Genomic DNA, 19,706 nt, shown 5'->3' with positions numbered 1-19,706 from the left:
GCGTGCGCCCCCCTGCCCGAAGCCAGCCCCACAGAGCCTGTGCCCACCCGAGCTGCAACCTCCAGCAGCGCCGGGGCTTTGCCCTGCACCGCCAGCCTGGTGACAGCCCCACCAGGCTGCCCAAAGGGTGGCAGGCTGTGCTGCTGCGAGGGCACGGCACAGGGAATGCGGGAAGATCCAGGTCAGCTCAGCTGCTTCTAGAAAGTTCTGGAGAGTGAGACTAGGGGGCTCAGACTGCCCTGGGGAGACAGGGATGCAGCCCCCAGTCTTCGGGCTCCACTTGAGGATGAGCCGGAGGAGGGTGGCATGAAAGCAGGGCCAGGACATGGGGAGGTGTCAGGGCACGGAGGCCAGAAGGGCATGAAGAAGGGTATGGCATGGTATGGTACAGCACAGCACAGCGTGGCACTGCACCGCGCAGGACAGTACGGCACAGCTTGGTTCGGTGCAGCACAGCCTGGCACAGGGCATTTGGCATGGTTTGGCATGGCCAGCACTGCACAGCGTGGCACTGCAGAGTACTACACAGCAATGACCTTTTCTCTTTTACATTTACCTTTTTCCCACCATTTGGACCCATTCCACCTCTTTTCCCAGCTGGCCAGGCTGACACTAGGGGCCTTTGCGCTGGAGCCCCTCATGCCCTGGGGCCCCACACATGTCCCATAGCCACCGCATCCCATGCACGGCAAAACCAACCCAGCCACAAAGCCAAAGCCCTCCCTGTGCCAGACCCTGTCACAAGCATGAGTGACACAGCAAAGCAAAGATGCTGCCCTGGGCCTTGGCTGGGGACAAGGACAAGGCTGGAAGTGACAGGGCACCTTGGCTGGTGAGGTGCTGGCACCAGACTGTCACAGATCTCCCCTTCCCCAAGCTTTTTGCTGCATCTCTTCCCACATGGCAAAGTCCCTGGGTTGGATCATTTAATTAGGCAATAGCTGGTGCCACACAATCTTCCTCGCAGGAAAATTATGTTTTAATTAAAACATTTTGGGAGTTAATCTGTGTTGCAGATTCCCCAGGTGGTGGAGCAGCCACATGAAGATCCGTGTCCCCAGGGGACCGGAGGACTTTCACAGGGGGACATGGCAGCAGTCACAAGTTGAGGGATGAAGCTCCTGAGTGTCCCTGGCCAGGCCCTGCCCCCAAAACAGTCATAAAGTCCTTTTTATTGTAAATTAAAAGCCTCAGAGTAAAACCTGATGATAAGAACCTGAAGCAGATGTAGCAAGCCCCCCAGCCCAGGAGCCCTCGTCCCTTTGCTCACAGGGATCTGCAAGGCCATCGGCTCACCACAAAGGGACACCGTGGTCATTGGGACGGTACTATGGTGCAGCCAAGGAAACAAGTCCTCCACAGCCACTTTGGGGACCTGGGGACAGCACCCACGCAGATGCCAGTACCAACCCACACCACCATCAACAAGCCCTGAGACCCCCCCAGACTATACGCAAAACACATAGTGCTGGTTTGAACCCCAAAAGTTGTTGCCACTGGAAAAGCCTGGCATAATCTCTGCCCTCAAAGAGTATGGGTGGACATGGGCATCCAAGGAGGCCAGCGGCACCCTGGCTGGTGTCAGCGATGGCGTGGCCAGCAGGGCCGGGGCAGGGACCGTCCCCCTGCGCTGGGCACCGGTGCGGCCGCCCCTCGAGCCCTGGGGTCCGTTCTGGCCCCTCACTCCCAGACAGAGCTTGGGGGGCCGGAGCGTGTCCAGAGCCGGGCAGGGGGCTGGGGCAGGGGCTGGGGCACCAGTCTGATGGGGGGGCTGGGGGGTCAGCCTGGAGAGGAGGGGGCTCGGGGGGGACCCGATCGCTCCCTACAGCTGCCTGGGAGGGGGCTGCAGCCAGGGGGGTCGGTCTCTGCTCCCAGGTCACAAGCGACAGGACAAGGGGGAACGGCCTCAGGCTGCACCAGGGCAGGTTTAGGTTGGAGACTGGGAAACATTTCTTCACCGAAAGGGTGTCCAGCACTGGGACAGGCTGCCCAGGGAGGGGGGGAGGCACTGTCCCTGGAGGGATTTAAAAGACGTGTAGATGTGGCGCTCGGGGCCATGGGTTAGTGGTGGGCTTGGCAGTGCTGGGTTAACAGTTGGACTTGATAATCTTAATGGTCTTTCCAACCTAAATAAGTCCGTGATTCTATCCCTGCCTTAGGCCAGGATGGATCCATGGAAGCTGGGGCAGGGGTCCAGGCCACCTCCAGCATGTGGCTCCTCCTGATTCATGGTGCAAGACAAGGGTGGAGATGAGGTAAACCCTGCCCACCACCAGTGCTGCTCCTCAGCCCCTACCTGTCACCACCCCAAGGGACACCCCAACATGCTCTAGGCTTGCCCAGAGGGATCCAAGCACGTCTCTGCTGTGGCACAGCACAGTGCCCCTCGCCGCTCCAGCAGGCAAGGGGAGATGCCAAATCACCTGGGGCCTGGGATGCTTTTGGGACACATGGCTGCATTCCTGCTTAGGACTCAGAAACGCTGTGCAGAGCTCAGCATGTCAGGCAGTGTGGGCATATGGGGCATTAAGAAGGACTGCTGTGCCCCGAGCACCAGGATCCCTCTCCAGGATGGCTCAGAGGGAGTTGGCTGGTGGGTGCTAAGGGAAGACAGCGACCTGGTGGCAGCTAGGGCTGTGACAGTCATGCCGGGAGGATGGCAAGGAGCTGCTCACCTTGGGCACCTCCTTTGTCAGACACGTCCATCCCAGGTCCATCTGCTGCCTCTCCTTCCTTGCATCCCCCTGCTCTCCCGCAGCTGTTTCCATGGCCACGGAGCTGCTGCAGCAACGGCAGCAGGGTCTCCCGCATGAGTGTGCATCCCTTCCCGGCCATGGAGCCGGGACACAGCCAGGCCCAGGGGTCAGCCACCTGTAGCTGCTCCCACACACTTGTGCTCAGCCTTGGGGTGTTTGCACCAGCTCACATGCACCCATGTCTGTACTGGTGCCAACACTCCCCATGTTGCTTGCATGATGCCCGGGGACGGGGTCTTCCTGTGCCCTGACGGCTCTTGCAGGCAATGTGCCACCTCTCACACGTCTCTGCGTTACTTGTCGCATGAGGATCCATTTCTTGCACATGTGTGGCACTGGAGGGAGAAGGACTGGGAGAAGGGACGCTGTCACGGCACAGGGCAATGCTGCCCGCGGACGAATCACTTGCAGTGGACAGAGAATCTCTGCTGAAAAGCCAGGCACTGCCCTCCCTCCCGCTGGAAGGGGTGCACCTGTGGGCATCTCTGCTGCGAACACTGGTGTTTCCAGGAGCTCCGGAAGGTGCTGCGGGCAAATCAACAGGGCACCTGAGCCTGAGCCAGATCTCCTCGATGCTCTGGGCTGACATGGGGCTAGCTCCCTGCCCCATCTCCCCAGCTTTTGCAGTGCTGCAGAGAAGCTCCCTGCAGACCTTCAGGGAGACCCTGCACTTGTGCTGGGGGCTGTGAGGGCTACAGGACTGTCCCAACACTTCCTGGGGCCCAGACATCCACAGATGAGCACGGTGGTCCTTCTGCCCCGACGCAAAGTCCAAGGACCCTGCACCACCTCTCCTCCCACACCACCACCACAGCATGCCACCACCCTGGCTCAGGGATCGGGAAACTGAGTCACGCTTTGCCTCTCCTGCCCAAACACCACTGGTTCTTTCCCCAAGCCCAGTGGTGCTATGCACGCCACAGGAGCACTCCAGGGGACACGTGCAAGGTTGTCACCACCACAGATTTACGTGCACACCTCATGCACAGCTGCTCCAGACCATCAAACACAGCAGGGTGACAGTGGCAGGGCCAGTTCAGTCACGGAGGTGAAAAATGCAGCTTCTGCCAGCCAGAAACGTTGGTTACACCTGCACAAGCAACCCAAGCTCAGCACAGACACACTGACACAGGCAACCCAAGGAGCACCTCGTCCGGGTGTTGGTCTAATGGAGATGGTGTTGCCTGCATCCCTGCAAAGAGCCTTGGTCTCCCTGTCCAACCTACTGCTATTCCCCCAGGCTACAGACATCTCCAAAGGACCGTACCCATCTTATAGACCCAGTTTTCTTGGAAAAATGCAGTTCTGGCCAACAAGCCAGTCACAGTGACCACCTTACTGCGACAGCTTCACATCTCCTTACAGAGTCAGCAGGGAATGAAAGGCTGGTGATCAGGAGACACCAAAGCGTGTATCCCTGAGCCAGGACTGGGGTCTGCGTGTGAAGGAAATCCCTTTAGAGCCTCCGATATGTGCCCTAATTCCTCAAGGGATCCTATCATTTCATAACGCACCCAATAAACTTGCTGGGACAGCACTTGTGTGTGGCAGGAATGGTTGTGTACACTCACAATCTTCATATTCTTTTGTGGATATTGACACTACATATACTTTATCTACATTAGTTTATCTGTCTATCTGTAACTGTACCTTAGCTGGATGTGATTTTAAGTATACTGCCCCAATTATTGCTTGTCAACTATACCCTCCCACCTCTCATCTCTGATGGAAGAGTTTTTGCAGCATGTGGCCTTACATTGACTACCGAAGCAGGGGAGGGAGCAGGCACAATAAACATTAATACCTGTCCACCACAGGTCACACAAATCCTGGAATGTGCTCAAAAAAACCAGTTACATGTAGCTGGTGGGAATGCCCTTTAGGGTTGTCTCCCACCCTTATGGGAATATCCAATGTCTTTCTTCATCCTCCCGTTGTTATCCTTATTTTGAGCCATTTCTTACTTGTTTTAGTCACCTCGTTACGTATCAGCACTTGGTTTTCAGCCTGCACTATTCTGATGGTTTCTCAGCGCACCACCATCTTGACTCAGTGTAGCCCTTAATCACTCCGTGGCCAAACTCCCCTCCGTGCCTGACACCCCCAAGGGCAGAAGGGGGAGGCATCAACATGAGTCTTGGCCTAATACCACCACGACAAGGTGGTCACTCTTTCCCCCACCAAACAAGGGGTGATGTGCAAGGCTAGCGTTGCCTCACACATTATTTCCAGGCCCCAGAACCGGCGCAGGAAGGGAGCAGAGGTGAGATGTGGTGGTGGGTTAACAAGCCCAAACAGTGCTTCTGCAACACAAAATTAAAAAGAACAGTTCCATCAGGGAATTTGGGATTGCCCAAGCCGGGTCGGTTGGTCCAAGTTGCTCGTCCAGAGATGAAGCCATGCCCTGCTCCGTGCCTGCCTGATATCCACAGTCGTGTAAGTCTCCGCACACCCGGATATTGTCTAGCCCCGTATTAGTGAATTATTGGATTTGCTGTCATTATAACCTGGATAATTGCACTACTGATCTGTATTTATTACTGTACTGTTTCTTAGAAATAAATTGTTTGCCCCTAAAGCTGCTGATCTGGTGTCTGTTACCACGACCCAAACCTGTAAGTCAGCAGGTCTGCTGTAAGCCCTTACGATGCCCAGACTTGGTGAGGAGGTTGGCACGGAGCTAAGCTACCTCCCCTTGTCCTCCCAGGGCTCTTTTCCTCCCAGCCCAGAGAAAACCCCACGGAGGGCTTTCTAGCTGGTAGCAAAACAAAGAGAGGGGGAAAATTACCTTCTTTCTTTTTCCTGTTTTCCAAATAAACTAAAGGACACACTTGGCCCAGGATGAACTGTGCAAAGAAAACCCCAAGCTCATCTCTCCCCTGCTGCTGGGATGGGGGCAGGGCAGTGCTTGCCTCCTGCATGGAAGTGGGAATTCTAAGCCCATTCCTATGATGCTGCTGGGCAGATAGGGTCTCTGATGGCTTGGGAGAGGGGACAGTGCCACAGGCCAAGGCGAGGAGCTGCCCATAGATGTCCTCACCAGCATCTCAAGGAGGAAGGGCTGAGTTCACCAAATCAGTTGCCAGATGGACTTGTAAGAAACAATAACAACCATCTGACCAGGAATGTCTGTACGTGGATGCATAGGATCAATGGAGGGTTAAAGAAATCAGCTTAAATTGGCACAGAGACATGTGCCTGGTTTCATCAAGCCACCAGACAGTGGGAAGATGAAGAACAAGCTGAAGATAACAAAGAAGAACAAAGCTAAAGATAAGGTGACATGAAGATGAAGAACAGAGCTGGGGTCATAAAACACCCAGAGATGGATAATGGCAGGGGCTCTTTTGGCGAAGATTTATGAGACCAGATAATGAGGCAGAAGATCCCAAACAGCCCATAACAGACCTGTCAAAAAGCAGCTTCTTGTTGACAGTCAGGAGGAAGCCAGAAGAGGTGTTGAGGTATTGATAGCCAGCATTCCTAGCCCTTAGCACGTGCTAGTGACCCCCTCCTCAACACCCACTTCTGCTGCGCTCGCTTCCAGTGAGGCCTCTCGCCAGCCAGGCACATGCTCCCAGCAGGACATGGCTGGGGGTGTCACAGGATCCCTAAGCTTAGACCATCTCAGCTGAGAAAACCTGCTCCCATGTCCATCTCTAGCTTGACAGCAAAGTCTGCAGAGAGCTGAGAGATGCCCAAGCCACGTGGGCCCTGCCCGAGGATCTCCGTGCCAAGGGGCAGCTGCGATCCCCCTGGGAAGATGGCCTCAAAACTCCCAGCCCTGTGTCCCCTTCTGGGACCTTGTCTTTGAGGCACAACACAAAGGTTCTCCTTCCTGGCAGGATCTCCCTGGGCTGCAAGGAGCAGATAAGGATGTTATTTGCCATGAGGGTCCCGGTGCATGGCCCTGCTCCGTGGTGAGCCCCTCTACCCTTGTCCTAGGGTGCCATGGGGTCACTGCCAGCTCTCATGTCACCTAAGGCTGCCTGCCTCGTGAACCTATTTCACGAGGGGGTCATCCTCGAGGAAGGCACATTTTCCCCTCCCCAAAACTGATTCAACACCAACCCAAACAGCTCCTAACCGAGGCTGAACCAGGATTTTCCATCCCAGCCTGCACAGGAAGCTTGTGAGCTGCACCCCGGCCAGCCTCCCCAGCCTGGCCCGTTCTCAGTCCTACAGGGACCCAGGCTGGGGGGACAGCCCTGTGGCAAGTCCCAGGGAACAGGCGGTGTAACTGCTCCATCTGGGGCTCCCCGGGGTCACCCCCCGCCCCGCCAGCTCAGCACACAAGGACAGCAGGACGGCCTGGGCCCGGCGGGACAATGCTGCGTGGTGCTGCTTTTGAGCCCCTGGAGATGGGGCACAGGCCAGGGCCCGTCCTACTGAAAAAAGAGGTGGAGGGCAGGCCTCGTGCAGGGCTGCTGCCCTCCCTGGGCCACCAGTCTGTCCCTTCCTACAGCACCTCACTGCCAACCCCCAGGGTGGGCAGGACGGGCAGGGCAGGGCAGGGCGGGACAGGGCTGGGTTTTGCAGGCAGGACAGGACAGGGGGAGAGCAGGAGGGGCAGGACAGGCAGGACAGGGGCAGGGCAGGACAGGGGCAGGGGCAGGACGGGGCAGGCAGGGCAGGAGCAAGGCAGGCAGGACAGGAGCAGGACGGGAGCAGGACCAGGGCAGGGGCAGGGACAGGACGGGGCACGGCAGGACCGGGCAGGGCAGGCAGTGCGGGCAGTGCGGGCAAGCAGGGCAGGGCGGGCAGTGCGGGCAGGCAGGGCAGGGCAGGCAGCGCCCCGGCCCCCACCGCACCGCTCTGCCGCCCCCTGCGGGGCGTTGACGGCTCCTGCCAGAGCGGCGCGCGCCAGCCTCCTCGCCAAATCTCGCGAGAACGTCGGGCTGCGGAGCGGGAGGTGGGCGGAAGTCTCGCGCGAGCTGAGGCGCGGGGCGGTGGGGCGGCCCTGGGGCCGCCGCGCTCCTACCCTGGTTCCGCCGCCTCAGCTCGGCGCGGGTCGGCCCGCACCGCCCCAGCCCGCACCGCCATGGAGGCGAATCCGCAGAAGCGGAAGGAGACGCGCAAGTCGCTGCGGGTTAAAGTCATCTCCATGGGCAACGCGGAGGTGGGCAAGGTGAGGCGGTGCGATTGGCGGGCGGGCGGTGGCGGGCAGGCCAGCTATCCAATAGGCAGCCGGGTGCAAACAGGCGGCTGCGCTGCTCGTAAGGGTGCGGATTGGTGGCTGTGCCTGTCTCTAGCCAATCGGGAGCAGGCCGCTCCGTGCTTTGCGAGGTGGGAGGGTGGGACGAGCGGAGGATTGACAGCTGGGGCGGGGCCGCGCGCCGTAACGCCGAGTCTTATTGGCTGCGGGACGAGGGGCGGGGCTGCACGCCTTCGCGCGCAGCTGGTGGTGGGTGTCATGGCGGTGCCTGCGGTCCCTGTTGTCAGTGGCCTCCTCCGTGCCCTGGGCCTCTGCTTACCCGCCCCCCTCGGGGCAGGCCCAGTGCGGGGCTCATCGTGCCGCGCCGGCACGGCACGGCACGGGCAGGCGGTGGGCAGGGCGCGGCCCCCGGTCTTGCTCGGGGCCTGCCCCGTGGGCCCAGTGGGCCGCAGAGCGTTTCCCCTCTCTGTGAGGTGGGTCCCTCCGTGATCTGGCTGCCAAGGAACAGCCGTTCCCCTGGACGCTTCGCTGGGAGGGAGCCTTCGTGACCGTGCTCCAGCTGCAGATACCACAGTGCAGCGCCTGAGGGCAGAAAGCATGGATCCAGCCCTTAGTGCCTTCTTCCAGGGCATGCGGAGGTTGCCAGACCCCCTCCCCTGTTTGGCTTTAATCAGGGGTTCACCCAGGACCCCCCTTCCTCCTTCTGTGGTGACCCCAGACTCTTCTCTGGGGTGTTACTTCTCCCAGACAGGTTCTGTTCTGAAGCGCTGCCTTTTTTTATTTGCTGAGTCAATGTAGTTGTACTATGCTGCTGGCACAAAGCCTCCCTTGGGGCAGACAAATGCCTCACTGGTGGCAAGAAAACCCAGAAGGATCTTGCCGGACAGAGTGGGCAAAGAGGTGGCAAGTGACATTTATCCTTACGATATTTATGTCTTGATGGATGATAGCAGCTACCTCCTCTCCCTAAACAGTATCTATGCCAGTCAGGGGCAGAATGGAGGCTGGAGGGACCTAGTGTGAGGCTGAATGTGCTTCTCATGCTGCCTGCTTGGGCTGCCGGAGTGTTCTTCATGGCTTTTGGGGAGCTGACTGCCCCCAGGCAGTGAACACCCAGCTACTCCAGGGTGGATGTTTTCTGTAGGGGAGCCATAGAATCACAGAATGGTTTGGGTGGGAAGGGACCTTAAAGATCACCTAGTTCCAGCCCTCTGCCACTGGCAGGGACACCTTCCATTAGACTAGGCTGCTCCAAGCCCATCCAGCCTGGCCTTGAACACTGCCAAGGATGGGGCACCCACAGCTGCTCTGGGCAGCCTGTGCCGGTGCCCCACCGCCCTCACAGTAAACAATTTTTTTCGCTACATGCCCTTGCCCAAAGCCCCTCCCTAGCTTTCTTGTAGGCCCCTCTAGGTACTGGAAGGTGCTTTAAGGTCTCCCCAGAACCTTCTCTTCTCCAGGCTGAACAAACCAGAATGTGGATAAATCAGTTTCTTGGCACTCCGATCTCCAAACAGGTAAGGAATAAATGACACCCAGCGGCTTTTCCTGCGTTTTGCAGAAAGAAAACTGTTCCTGGTAAAGATTTGTCCTTTGGTTGTGGGTTAATTAGCTAGTTTAGGGACTTCCTGCAGAGTTGATGTCTCTGAAGCCATCCAGGTGGCTGGGGGCTGTCAGCGAATTTCTTATCAATGTGAATATTGCGGTGTATGGTGCCATCCTGCTGAGACCCCCTTTCCCTTTCTCCCAGAGCTGCATTATAAAGCGTTACTGTGAGAAGAGGTTTGTTCCAAAATACCTGGCGACTATTGGTATCGACTACGGTGTCACAAAGTAAGTACCTTCACGGTGAGGATCTGCAAGTGCTGGGAGAGTGCGATGAACTGTGCTGTCACAGATGGCAGGCGTGGGTCTGCCAGGGCCTGGGTGAGGTGTCTGCTGTGGGAGCTGCTGACCAGTGGGGAGACAGCAGTGGGGCTGTCTCATCTCCTGCAGCTCCTGAGTGGCCACACTGCCTTGAGCCAGGTGTACTTGGCTCTGCCAAGACTGCTTAGTTTCCATAGCATAATCTGCATTTCTGCTTTAATAATAAGATAATCTGCCTAATGAGTCTTCTCTGCTAGCATAGCTCCCCATTACCATGTTGTATCCAGAGCTGGTGGTCTCTTCCTTGTTTGCCTGGCTCAAGGGGCAGTTTTCTGGCCATTAAACCCAGGTGCTTGGAACTTACTGAGGTTTCTGCCTCTGGTCACCCAGCTCTTTCTCTGCAGAGGGCTGGCAGAGATAAGGGGTGTTCCTGTGGGGACGCAGCCTGCACAAGGGCTGAGGGGGAGCCTTCTCAAGCATTTCATACCTCTCTTTCAGAGTGCAGGTCAGAGACCGAGAGATTAAGGTGAACATCTTTGACATGGCAGGACACCCGTTCTTCTACGAGGTAAGGCAGACCTGGCTCCAGGCAGCACACCAACTGACCTGTCTCAGAACTGTTTGGCACCCATCAGCTTTCCTCAGATCTGCCTGAAATTGGGTTTGGGGGTGGGAAACTTGAAAATACATTTCTTCACTGTAGTACAACCCCTTCTTTCTTGCTACGGATACCTAATGCAGACCAGCACTGGAAACCCCTGCTGCCTCTCTGTGAGCAGTGACTCCGTGCTGCTAGGGGTTACTGAATCCAGGAGCCTGAAAGAGATGAGGCTGCTGCAGGTCCGTGCTTTGAGATCCAACCGGTAGTGAGGCTGAGTGTGTATCCCTGGTAGGCACACACAGGCCCACCTATACAAGACATACATACATCTAAACATGGCTGGCTGTACAAATCGACACAGGAACAGCCAGCACTGGCACAAACAGCACCAGTGGCCTCATCCTGGCCTGGTGTCTTCTCTGGCTGATCAGAAATAACTGTCCTGTGTCTGGCCTTAGACACTTTTCCAGCAGCTGTCCTGGGGATCCGCGGTCTCCCCAGTTGCTGGCCCTGGGCATACAAGCCCTGGAGGCTACATCCTCCGTTATGCACACCCACATGCACGGACAGATGTCCTGCAGGTTCCTCCAGTAGCTGGGCTGAGACATGCAGTGGCTGGCCTTGGATCCTCAGTCTGTCCCACTGCCTCACACACAGGGAAACACACACATGCAAATGGGTCTCTTGGTTGACTCCCAGAGCTTCTAGTCTCCTCGGGAGTCAGTCTGACACCTTGTCTGCCCTTGAGCCTCTGCTTTTTTGTGCGTGTGAAGATGAATCTTTTATGGGCAAATTGCTCTCCTGTGATGGACCTGGGGACAGTGTGGTCAGGGTGTTACATGGGTTCCCCTGTCTATCCTGTTTCAAAGAATCACAGCATGGTCAGGGTTGGCAGGGACCTCTGGAGCCCACCCAGCCCACCCCCTGCTCAAGCAGGCTCTCCTACAGCAGCCGCACAGGATCACATCCAGGCCCATTCTGAATGTCCCCAGAGAAGGAGACTGCACAGCCTCTCTGGGCAGCCTGTCCCCGTGCTCCGGCACCCTCAAGGGAAAGAAGTTTTTCCTGCTCTCCCCACGGAGCTCCCTGTGCTGCAGTTTGTGCCCGCTGCCCCTTGTCCTGTCGCTGGGCACCGCTGACAAGAGCCCAGCCCCGGCCCCCTGACACTGGCCCTTAAGGTACCTGTGTGCATCGCTCAGGTCCCCTCTCAGCCTTCTCCTGCCCAGGCTGAACAGCCCCAGCTCCCGCAGCCTTTCCTCACCAGGGAGGTGCTCCAGCCCCTCATCAGCTTGGTCACCTCTGCTGGCCCCTCTCAGTATTTCCCTGTCTCTCTGGAACTGGGGAGCCCAGCACTGGACCCAGCACTCCAGGTGCAGCCTCACCGGGGCAGAGCAGAGTGGAAGGACAACCTCCTTCAACTTGCTGCCCACGCTTCTCTTCATGCACCCCAGGATCCCACCGGCTGCCTTGGCCACAAGGACACACTGCTGGCTCATGGGCAGTTTGCTGCCCACCAGAACTCCCAGGTCCTTCGAGTCATCTTTTTCCTGTGATCCAGGTCTTTTTCTGTGATATTCTGTTTGTGTGGAGATGAGATTTTTACCACAGAACCAGATAGGTGCCAAGTTAATGGTGATACCCAGATCTGCCAGGCTGTGTGCTCTCAGCCTGGCTGTCGCTGGTGCCAGTGCCCTACCTTTGTCCCCACAGGTGAGGAACGAGTTTTACAAGGACACACAGGGGGTCATCCTGGTCTACGACGTTGGACAAAAGGAGTCTTTCGATGCACTGGATGCATGGCTGGCTGAGATGAAGCAGGAGCTGGGCCCCCATGGCAACATGGAGAACATTGTCTTCGTTGTCTGTGCGAACAAGGTGGGCTGTAGGGGTGAGCCAGGCTGCGGCGTGGCCCTGATCTCTGGCCCTCAGGGCTCACTGTGTTCCCAGCTTGAGCCCAAGCTTTTAAGCTCCAGCTGCAACAAGGAAAATGTTATTGGTTGTAGGGAAGACTTTCTAAGAGTCAGATCTGTGTGTGGGAAGCACTGGAGACCACATTTCAATGGGTTTTTGAGAATGTGGTGGCCACACATGAGGAAGGGATCAAGTAGATGTTGCACTGTCTCTGGACTAGGTAAAATCTCAAAGGCCTTTTCACTTGAATTTTCTGTGCTTTCTTTCCACGTTGCCTCCATTCCTTCAGGATAAGCAAAAAGCCTCTCCAGCCAGCCAGAACCTTTACCCACTGTTAGACGATCGACCTTGAAGCTGTGTTCCTCCAGCTGCTGCTGCAGACCCTGGCTGGGCTCTGATCTCTGCCTTTTCTCCTGGTCTAGATTGACTGCACCAAGCACCGCAGCGTAGATGAAAGTGAGGGGCGGCTCTGGGCAGAGAGCCGGGGCTTTCTTTACTTTGAGACATCAGCACAAACGGGAGAAGGAATCAACGAGATGTTTCAGGTAAGGTGTAATGAAGGTGATGAGGGCACAGACACCACACTGAGCCAGGATTTGTTGGCAGGATATCCCCTGAACTGCCTGGATCCCACAAAACCTTGTTGGGAACTCTGCCCCAGAGGTGTCTTCCCAGTGAAATGTCGCCCTGAGAAAGCCGTACCTGTTTAGCTCAGGATCACTATTAGTCCTTCCAGTCCTGAGCTGGCCCTAGCATTGTGTTGCTCAGAGCTGATGATCCCCCAGGCTGCTGGAAACATAAAGCAGGGATGCCCATGTCACCTGTTCAGGTCTAGCACTGAGCTGAACTGAGTTTGAGGTGAATGCACAGCCTGGCCTCCTCAATCTGTCCCATGGCCCTTGCAAGGACTGGATTGCCCCCACACTAGGGTATGTCAGTGCCCCATGGCCCAGGCAGTGGGCAGTGAACATTCAGCAGTTGTGCAAATGCTCCCCCATGCTTCGGAGCATGAGCCCGCAGCCAGCAAGGGCACTGGGGTCTCCTATGCAATGCCACCACCTCTGGGGACTGTTCCTTCCTGCTAACTCCTTCCCGTGTCCTCAGACTTTCTACTCTGCCATCATTGACCTGTGTGACAACGGTGGGAAACGCCCTCCTTCCAGCATGGGAGTTGGCTTCACCAAAGAGCAGGCAGATGCCATTCGCAGGATCCGCAACAGCAAGGACAGCTGGGACATGCTAGGGGTCAAACCCGGAGCCACAAGGTGAGGGAGACTTCAGCATGTGCCTGGCTGTCTGTCATCTGTCTGACCTGGCAGGCTAGTTGGATCTGTGATCATTTAGTGACCTGCCTGCTGCTAAGCTCACCTCGGTTTATATAGCATCTGGGCATAAGCATCTAGTCACAAAATTGCGGCAATGCAGAAGAAACCCTTGGTCCTGAGCACCAAATTTGCCCTTTTAGCAGACGAGCCAGGCTGGAGGCAAGGGGGGAATGATGAATGCAAGAACTTCAGCCCTGCTGGCTGCCTGGCCTTACACCCTGCCTCCAGGCTGAGCCGTCTCTGGCCAGACGTGTTTGGAGCAGCTCCAGCTTTCCTTTCCTTGCTCACCACATCTAGAGAAGCTTTAAGGCAGCTGTGAGGCTGCTGCCCACATTAGCAAAAAGGGATTTATGTTACAGTTCTTCCACCTGGAAACTACTCCCACAAGACAAGCTTTCTCTTTGTTTTCCTCAGAGGACCTCTAGCCAGGTGGAATTGGTCATTGCCTATGTAAGAGGTTGGATATTGAATCTCCCGGTTCTGCTGTATGACTTGGGCAGCTAAAACAAGCTCCCAGAGCAATCCCTTACTTTATTCTCTCTGAAGTGCGAGGACCACCCTTGTGTACTCCTTGCGGAGGGGCTGGAAAGTAGATTTTATCGTTAGATTATGTCATTCGGGACTCGTACATCCTCCCGTTGGCTCTCGGAAATGTAGGTGTTGAGCCTAACCCCTCCTGCAGCCCCCTCTCATCCACAGGGAGAGAGCAGCAGCTCTGCAGGGCAGTTTGTGCTGGCAATCACAGCGCAGATGGAAGAGACAGAGTCGCCTCCGTGAAGAGGTGCCCCTATCTCTCCATGGCCTGCAGCTGGAGCCGAGATGTCTGCCTTGGACCAGACACCCCAGGCTTAAAGGGCTGAAGTGATGTGCAATGCCTTCACCAGAGTGCGTAGGCGGTTTGATGCGAAGCTGAGTCAGGGTGCGTGTGCCCCCACGCTGTCTCCCAGCTTTCTGCTCTTGTGGTGCCAGAGACTCAGCACACCATGGCACGTGTCACAGGCACGTGTCTGGCATGATGGGAGCATTTGTGCTGGCGCAGTCCCATGGTAGAGAGGTTATATCTGCCCCAGGAGAGGGGTTCTCCCCCTTTTCTGCTCGTGCAACACCAAGAAGTGCCCTGTGTGCTTTTCTGCAGCTCTTTCTCTGTAGCACCACCTCCAAAGCTTGGAGGTCCGTAATGCAAGAAACAGAAGGGTTCAAAAGTGTCTGCACAGGGCTGTTGAGCATAGTGGGAGCTCAGCTGGGCCAGGCTGTGTGTCTTATGGGTCCCTTCACTCTTGTCTTGTGTCTCCTAGGGATGAAGTGAACAAAGCCTATCGGAAGCTGGCTGTGCTGCTCCACCCCGATAAGTGTGTGGCTCCTGGCAGCGAGGACGCCTTCAAAGCAGTGGTGAACGCCCGGACCGTGCTTCTCAAAAACATAAAGTAGGGAATAGAACCACTCAGAGCTGAAAACCTTCCCCTCTGAGCTAGCTCCCAGGCAGCTGTACGGCTGTGGGGCACCTCTTTCCTCCTCACATTTACCGCTAGCGTGGGCACAGATGCTTCCAGCACCAGCCGTGGGAACAGGACTGCAGTGCACTTGTGATGTGCTGGAAAGGGAACTGAGTGCTGAGGAGGAGAGAGGGACCCCAGAGCCCTCCCTGCATCCATGGCCCCAGGTCGTGGTTGGTGGTAAGTGCTGAAAGCAGTGAAGTCCCCACCTTCCCAGCTGTGTTACACCTCCTGGGAGTTTACCAGCTGTGGAGGGGTTTGGATGGGGCTCTAACCTGTGGGTGCAGCGAGGGCAGAGCAAGCTCTGACCCGAAAACTTCTGTGCCTGAAAACGTTGGTGTCATGAGTGGAGGATGCCCAGGAGGGCAGTGAGTTGCTAGTCCTGGGTTATCCTAGAGCGGCCTCTGCAAGGCTGCCCATGTGGGAAGCCACGGAGGCACGGCCGAGCACTGGAGCGGTTCAGCGTGCCGAGCAAAGCCGGCTCCTTCCAGCTGACACCCAACGATGCTGCTTTTGGCAGTGGGGAGGGCAGGTTGCTTGAGGAAACTTCTCTGGTACTGCAGGGAGAACCCAGCTCCAAGAGCGTCCTTTTCCCCTTCCTCCTCAACCTGTTGTGGTGCCAGTAATGGTCCCTTTGGCAGGACTAGGGCTCTCCCCCAGGCACTCGCCCCATTATCACAGCCCAGTCTCCTGCCACCACCTCCTTCCGTCTCCCTGAGCTCAGCTCGTTGGGAAGAGCCCTTAGGGCTGCAGTCCCTCAGGCTGCGTGCTCCTTCTCTCCCGGCCCTCTGCTCACACCACGCTGGCAAGCTCTGGGTAGGTGCCGCTGTGCCCCTTGGGGGACTGTCCTCAGGCGTGGGTGGCCCTGGCTGTTTGCAGGCCAGAGGAGGGTGCTGACCCAAGGAGGAGGCAGTTCAGCCTGCAACATGGGTGCCTGTCAGCTCTGCCTTCCTGCCTTCGGCCAATCTCGTCTCCTGAGCTTCAGCCACACCACAGAGCTCCATAGGTGCCTGCGATCTGTCTGCTCGCTTGGCCCCACAGCGCGCTCTGGTTAGGTGAGCGGTGGAAGGGGCATGTTCTCCCCCAACCCTCTCTCACAGCAGCAGCGATTGCCCTGCTTTGCTAGTTATTATGGGTTGCTGATCAGCAGGTGGGTGCAGGTTGCTCCCTCCTGGTCACAGCTGCTCTGCCCTTCGAAGAGTCTTGTTGATTTAGAGGGGAGCGTTGCTGGTCACCCCAGCAGGTGCTTGCAGAGGCTTGAGATCTGGCTGTTGTGATCCTGAGGGGGCTTGGAGCTGTGGTGGTCTGCTAGGCTCTTAGGGTAGACCAAGCAGGAGGTTCCTTGGGCCCCCGTGGTTTTGTCAGGACCCAGTTTTACTTCCTTGCTGCTGTATGACTTGGGCAGGGAAGGTCAGGACACTAAGGTACGGAATGGAAGCCACTGAGTGTGTGCACAGGCATCCTTACCCCACCCCACAGGTACCCTGTTTGAAAGTGTTTTCTCCTGTGTTCAGTGCAATATTTTTTTTTTTTCCTCTTCAAGGCAGCTTTTCTGTGTTTCCCTTTCAAAATACATCATAAATCAACAGTAGATCCTCCCCCTTTTTGGCAGCAAGCATTAAGGGACTTTAAAGCCAGTGTTGTTTTGCTCTTGCTCTGTTTTTTGGTGCTGGGTTACTGGGAAGAAGAAATAAGCTATCCTGCTGGGAAGCACTTTTTACTCCTCTGGTGTAGAAATAACCAAGGGGAGATGTTGCTACAAAAGGTTAATGTTTAAAATATTTTTCCTCTCCTAGATATACAAAAAGGTGGGCTAGGGGAGGTCAGCAGGGCAGGCGTTGGAGCTGTGGCGAGGTACGCTGATGGGGTCTTATTTTGCACGTTTTATAACGCTGTGGAGTTCACTGGAAACCTCCCCTCTTGTCTAGTGGAGGAAACTACTTAATTCTGGCCTCAAACCTGTTGCTCTGTATTTTTTTTCCATTGAGGAGGGTAAGTAATCCTGTTGCTGAATGGTGCACTTCACTTTGAGGGTGAGATCCTAGTGGCTGGAGTAACCGAAAGGCTTCCTCGGTTCCTGCTGCTCAGGGGCTCTCCAGGTCTGTTGTGCCACGCGTGGTCCCTCCTGTTTGCTCCTCAGGTGACTGGCCACAGGTCTTGGGGTTTCTCCTGTCTGTTTACAGAGCGGACTGGATGTTCAGAGATGATCACACGCGCATGACACGTCTAGTGATTCTGGTGACCTTCTGAGTTCTGTTATTTTTATAAATTAAATCCCCCTTTGGAACAAAGGAAGCCCTGTGAGCTGTCCTGCTGTGGCGACTGCCTGCTGTTAATGTTTAATTGCCCTTTGACTCATTTCTCTCCTCCCCAGCTGGGTATGGCCGAGGCTGGTGATGAAGAGCTGCCCTCAAGGGTGATGATGGAGGTTGTGAATCAACTCCGCGGGAGTGGGCACTGGGTAAGGGACCCCAGGAGTCCCACAGGGATGTGATGTGGGCTGCACCCAGCCGCTGTAAGGCCTGGCTCTAGTCAGGGGACCCAGAGGCAGAGGGGTAGCTCCATCCTTGCTCCGTGCACACAGACCTCCACACCAGCGGCCCTGGTAGGGTGCTTCCTCCGTGCCGTCTGTCAGGACCGTAAGCTCCAGATGCCTCCAGCAAGGCTGCGCCACCCAGGCTCTGTCTCTGGCCTAGGAGTCCCACATCCTCCAGCCTCGTACAAAGAGCAAGTCCTGCTGCTGAAGTGTCCCTCCTGCAATGAAAGTACTGGGATCCTGATCCCAAACAAAGGGGCTTTCCTGTTCAGCATCCAGAAATGCAACCAGGAGCCACCTCTGAAGACCCGTGGAAGGGCAGGCCTCCCTCCACGTGCCCAGGGGCAGTGCCTGCCTGCGCTTTGCCTGCTGCCCAGCACGCAGCGGAGCTGGCGTGCTGAGGGGAACGTGAGGATTTCTGGCCTGGCCCTGTGCCTGACAGCCACGGTCTGCTCCTGGCTGCTGCTCCAGGCTGGCACACCCTGTGACGTGCCAGGCAGGGCCGGGGGGGACACATCCTTCCCTGAGATTCACAAACCGCTGCTGGCCTTCAGTTTCGTTGGCCTTGGGACCAGTTAACCTTCCTCGCCAGGGCTCCCTGCCCGTGGCCAACCTGGGATGGGTTGGCCTGGGGTCCCCCATGTCCCAGGATGGACGTCCAGGGCTCTGTCCCTGTCCCTTGCTGGCAGAGGCACGCACAAGCCTGGGCAGCCCAAGCCCTTGCCCACACTGCCTGCCTGTGCTGCTCTTGCGCTGCGGCAGTTGGGAGCGCTGCCAAGCATGCCCCAAACCTCGGGGGACCTGTGGCTTTGGCGTTCTCCTTTTGGTATTAATTACTGCACAGAAGCAATTACTTCCCCGCCAAGGAGGCCGAGAGGGGCTCTCATTAGAGCGGTGGGGTGAGGGTGCTTGGCAGCACCGTGCCCCCGGCGTGGGGGGGGGTCGGTGGGGCTGAGCATGGTTCTCCCAGGTATCGGCGTGAGCTCGTGGTGGGGCAGGGGGGGCTGGTTCAGGGTTGTCTCATCAGCTCGGAACTGCAGGTGGTTTTCTAGGTGCGGGGGTGCAAGGGGGGGGGGGGGAGCAGGTGGCAGCTGAAAGACGGGGAAAAGGAGGGGGAACCTTCTGAGGGGGTGCCAGCAGGGAGTGGGCCGCTCGGGGGGGGGGTGTGAGTTGGGCAGCGCTGGCGGAGGTGTCCCCCGGTTTCCTTGGGGCAGCTGGCTGTGACCCCAGGGAGGGCCATGGGGCCGGCGGAGTGGGGCGAAGGGCAGCCCGGCGGGTTACGGGTGCGGAGGGAGCGTGGCCCGGCGCCCCGCACCTCCCGGGGCCGGGGTCCCTGGCACCCGGGGTCAGCCAGGCGGGTCCCCACGGGGTGCGGGTGCGGGGGTCCGCGGGCTGCCGGAGGAGGGTGATGAGGAGGGTGGGGCGGGCAGCGGGAAAGCGGCAGCCGGGGCCGAGGGTGGCCGCGATGGGGACGAAACCCACCCGGCAACCGGCCGCCGCCCCGGGCCGCCCCGCAGCCGGCGCCGCGGGGGTTACGGGAGGCGGGGAGCGGCGGGGCCCGCCCCGGCCCCGCGGAGGCCCGGCCCGCTCATCCCCCGCCCCCAGCCGCGGCCATGCCCCGGCGGCCGGAGCCGCCGCCTCCGCCGCTTCGCCCCCGGCCCCGCGGAGACGGAGGGGGCGGCGGGGCCGGGCGGCGTCGGGCGTAGGGCGCGGGGGCGGCGGAGCCGCCGGAGGATGCTGCCGGCGGCCGGGCGAGGCGAAGCGAAGCGAATCGCTGCCTGCGGCGGGGCCGCACCTGCGCTCCCCGGGCTGCGGCGGGCGGTGGGCTCCGGGGCCGGCCCCCCGGCCCTTCGGCAGCCGTCCCCGCGGAGCGGAGCGCCTGGGAGAGGGGGGCGAGGACGGCGGGAGCGGCGGGGATCGGCCCCCGGCGCGGCTGCCCTCGAAGGAAGAGCAGGGAGGCATCGCGACATCTTTCCGCTCCGCGTCGCTTCGGTTGCAACCTGGCAGTGCGCAGGGGCCGGGGAGGGAGCTGGAAGGCGGGCGGGCGCTCGCCTCTCGCCCCC

General features: G+C 58.0%; 1 protein-coding gene across 3 annotated transcripts; it reads left to right on the top strand.

The window, feature by feature from the left end:
* The first annotated feature begins 7,660 nt into the window (after window positions 1-7,660).
* Window positions 7,661-17,402, top strand: DNAJC27 (DnaJ heat shock protein family (Hsp40) member C27). Of its 3 annotated transcripts, none has more exons than XM_056344285.1 (9): window positions 7,661-7,884; window positions 9,372-9,428; window positions 9,662-9,744; window positions 10,276-10,345; window positions 12,089-12,253; window positions 12,712-12,834; window positions 13,394-13,554; window positions 14,910-15,038; window positions 15,144-17,402. In XM_056344285.1, exons 1-9 carry the CDS (start codon window positions 7,798-7,800, stop codon window positions 15,199-15,201), a joined length of 933 nt encoding a protein of 310 aa, XP_056200260.1. In that variant the 5' UTR covers window positions 7,661-7,797; the 3' UTR covers window positions 15,202-17,402. The 3 variants fall into 3 exon arrangements, with proteins under 3 accessions (XP_056200260.1, XP_056200259.1, XP_056200261.1); XM_056344284.1 differs by having other exon boundaries at window positions 9,315-9,428; XM_056344286.1 differs by lacking the exon at window positions 9,372-9,428.
* The last annotated feature ends 2,304 nt before the right edge of the window (window positions 17,403-19,706 follow it).

The sequence above is a fragment of the Falco biarmicus genome, chromosome 6 (assembly GCF_023638135.1).
Source record: "Falco biarmicus isolate bFalBia1 chromosome 6, bFalBia1.pri, whole genome shotgun sequence".
NCBI classification, from domain to species: domain Eukaryota; kingdom Metazoa; phylum Chordata; class Aves; order Falconiformes; family Falconidae; genus Falco; species Falco biarmicus.
Note: the sequence above shows the minus strand (reverse complement) of the source record. Positions and strands in the feature narration are given on the sequence as shown.

What these genes read in the sequence shown, in the direction of transcription:
- DNAJC27 (XM_056344284.1), top strand. Translation starts at nt 7,798, where the DNA reads ATGGAGGCGAATCCGCAGAAGCGGAAGGAGACGCGCAAGTCGCTGCGG. An exon ending in GACACCCGTTCTTCTACGAG is followed by an intron (nt 10,346 to 12,088) that starts GTAAGGCAGACC and finishes TTGTCCCCACAG; the next exon opens with GTGAGGAACGAGTTTTACAA. An exon ending in GTGCTTCTCAAAAACATAAA is followed by an intron (nt 15,039 to 15,143) that starts GTAGGGAATAGA and finishes ATTTACCGCTAG; the next exon opens with CGTGGGCACAGATGCTTCCA.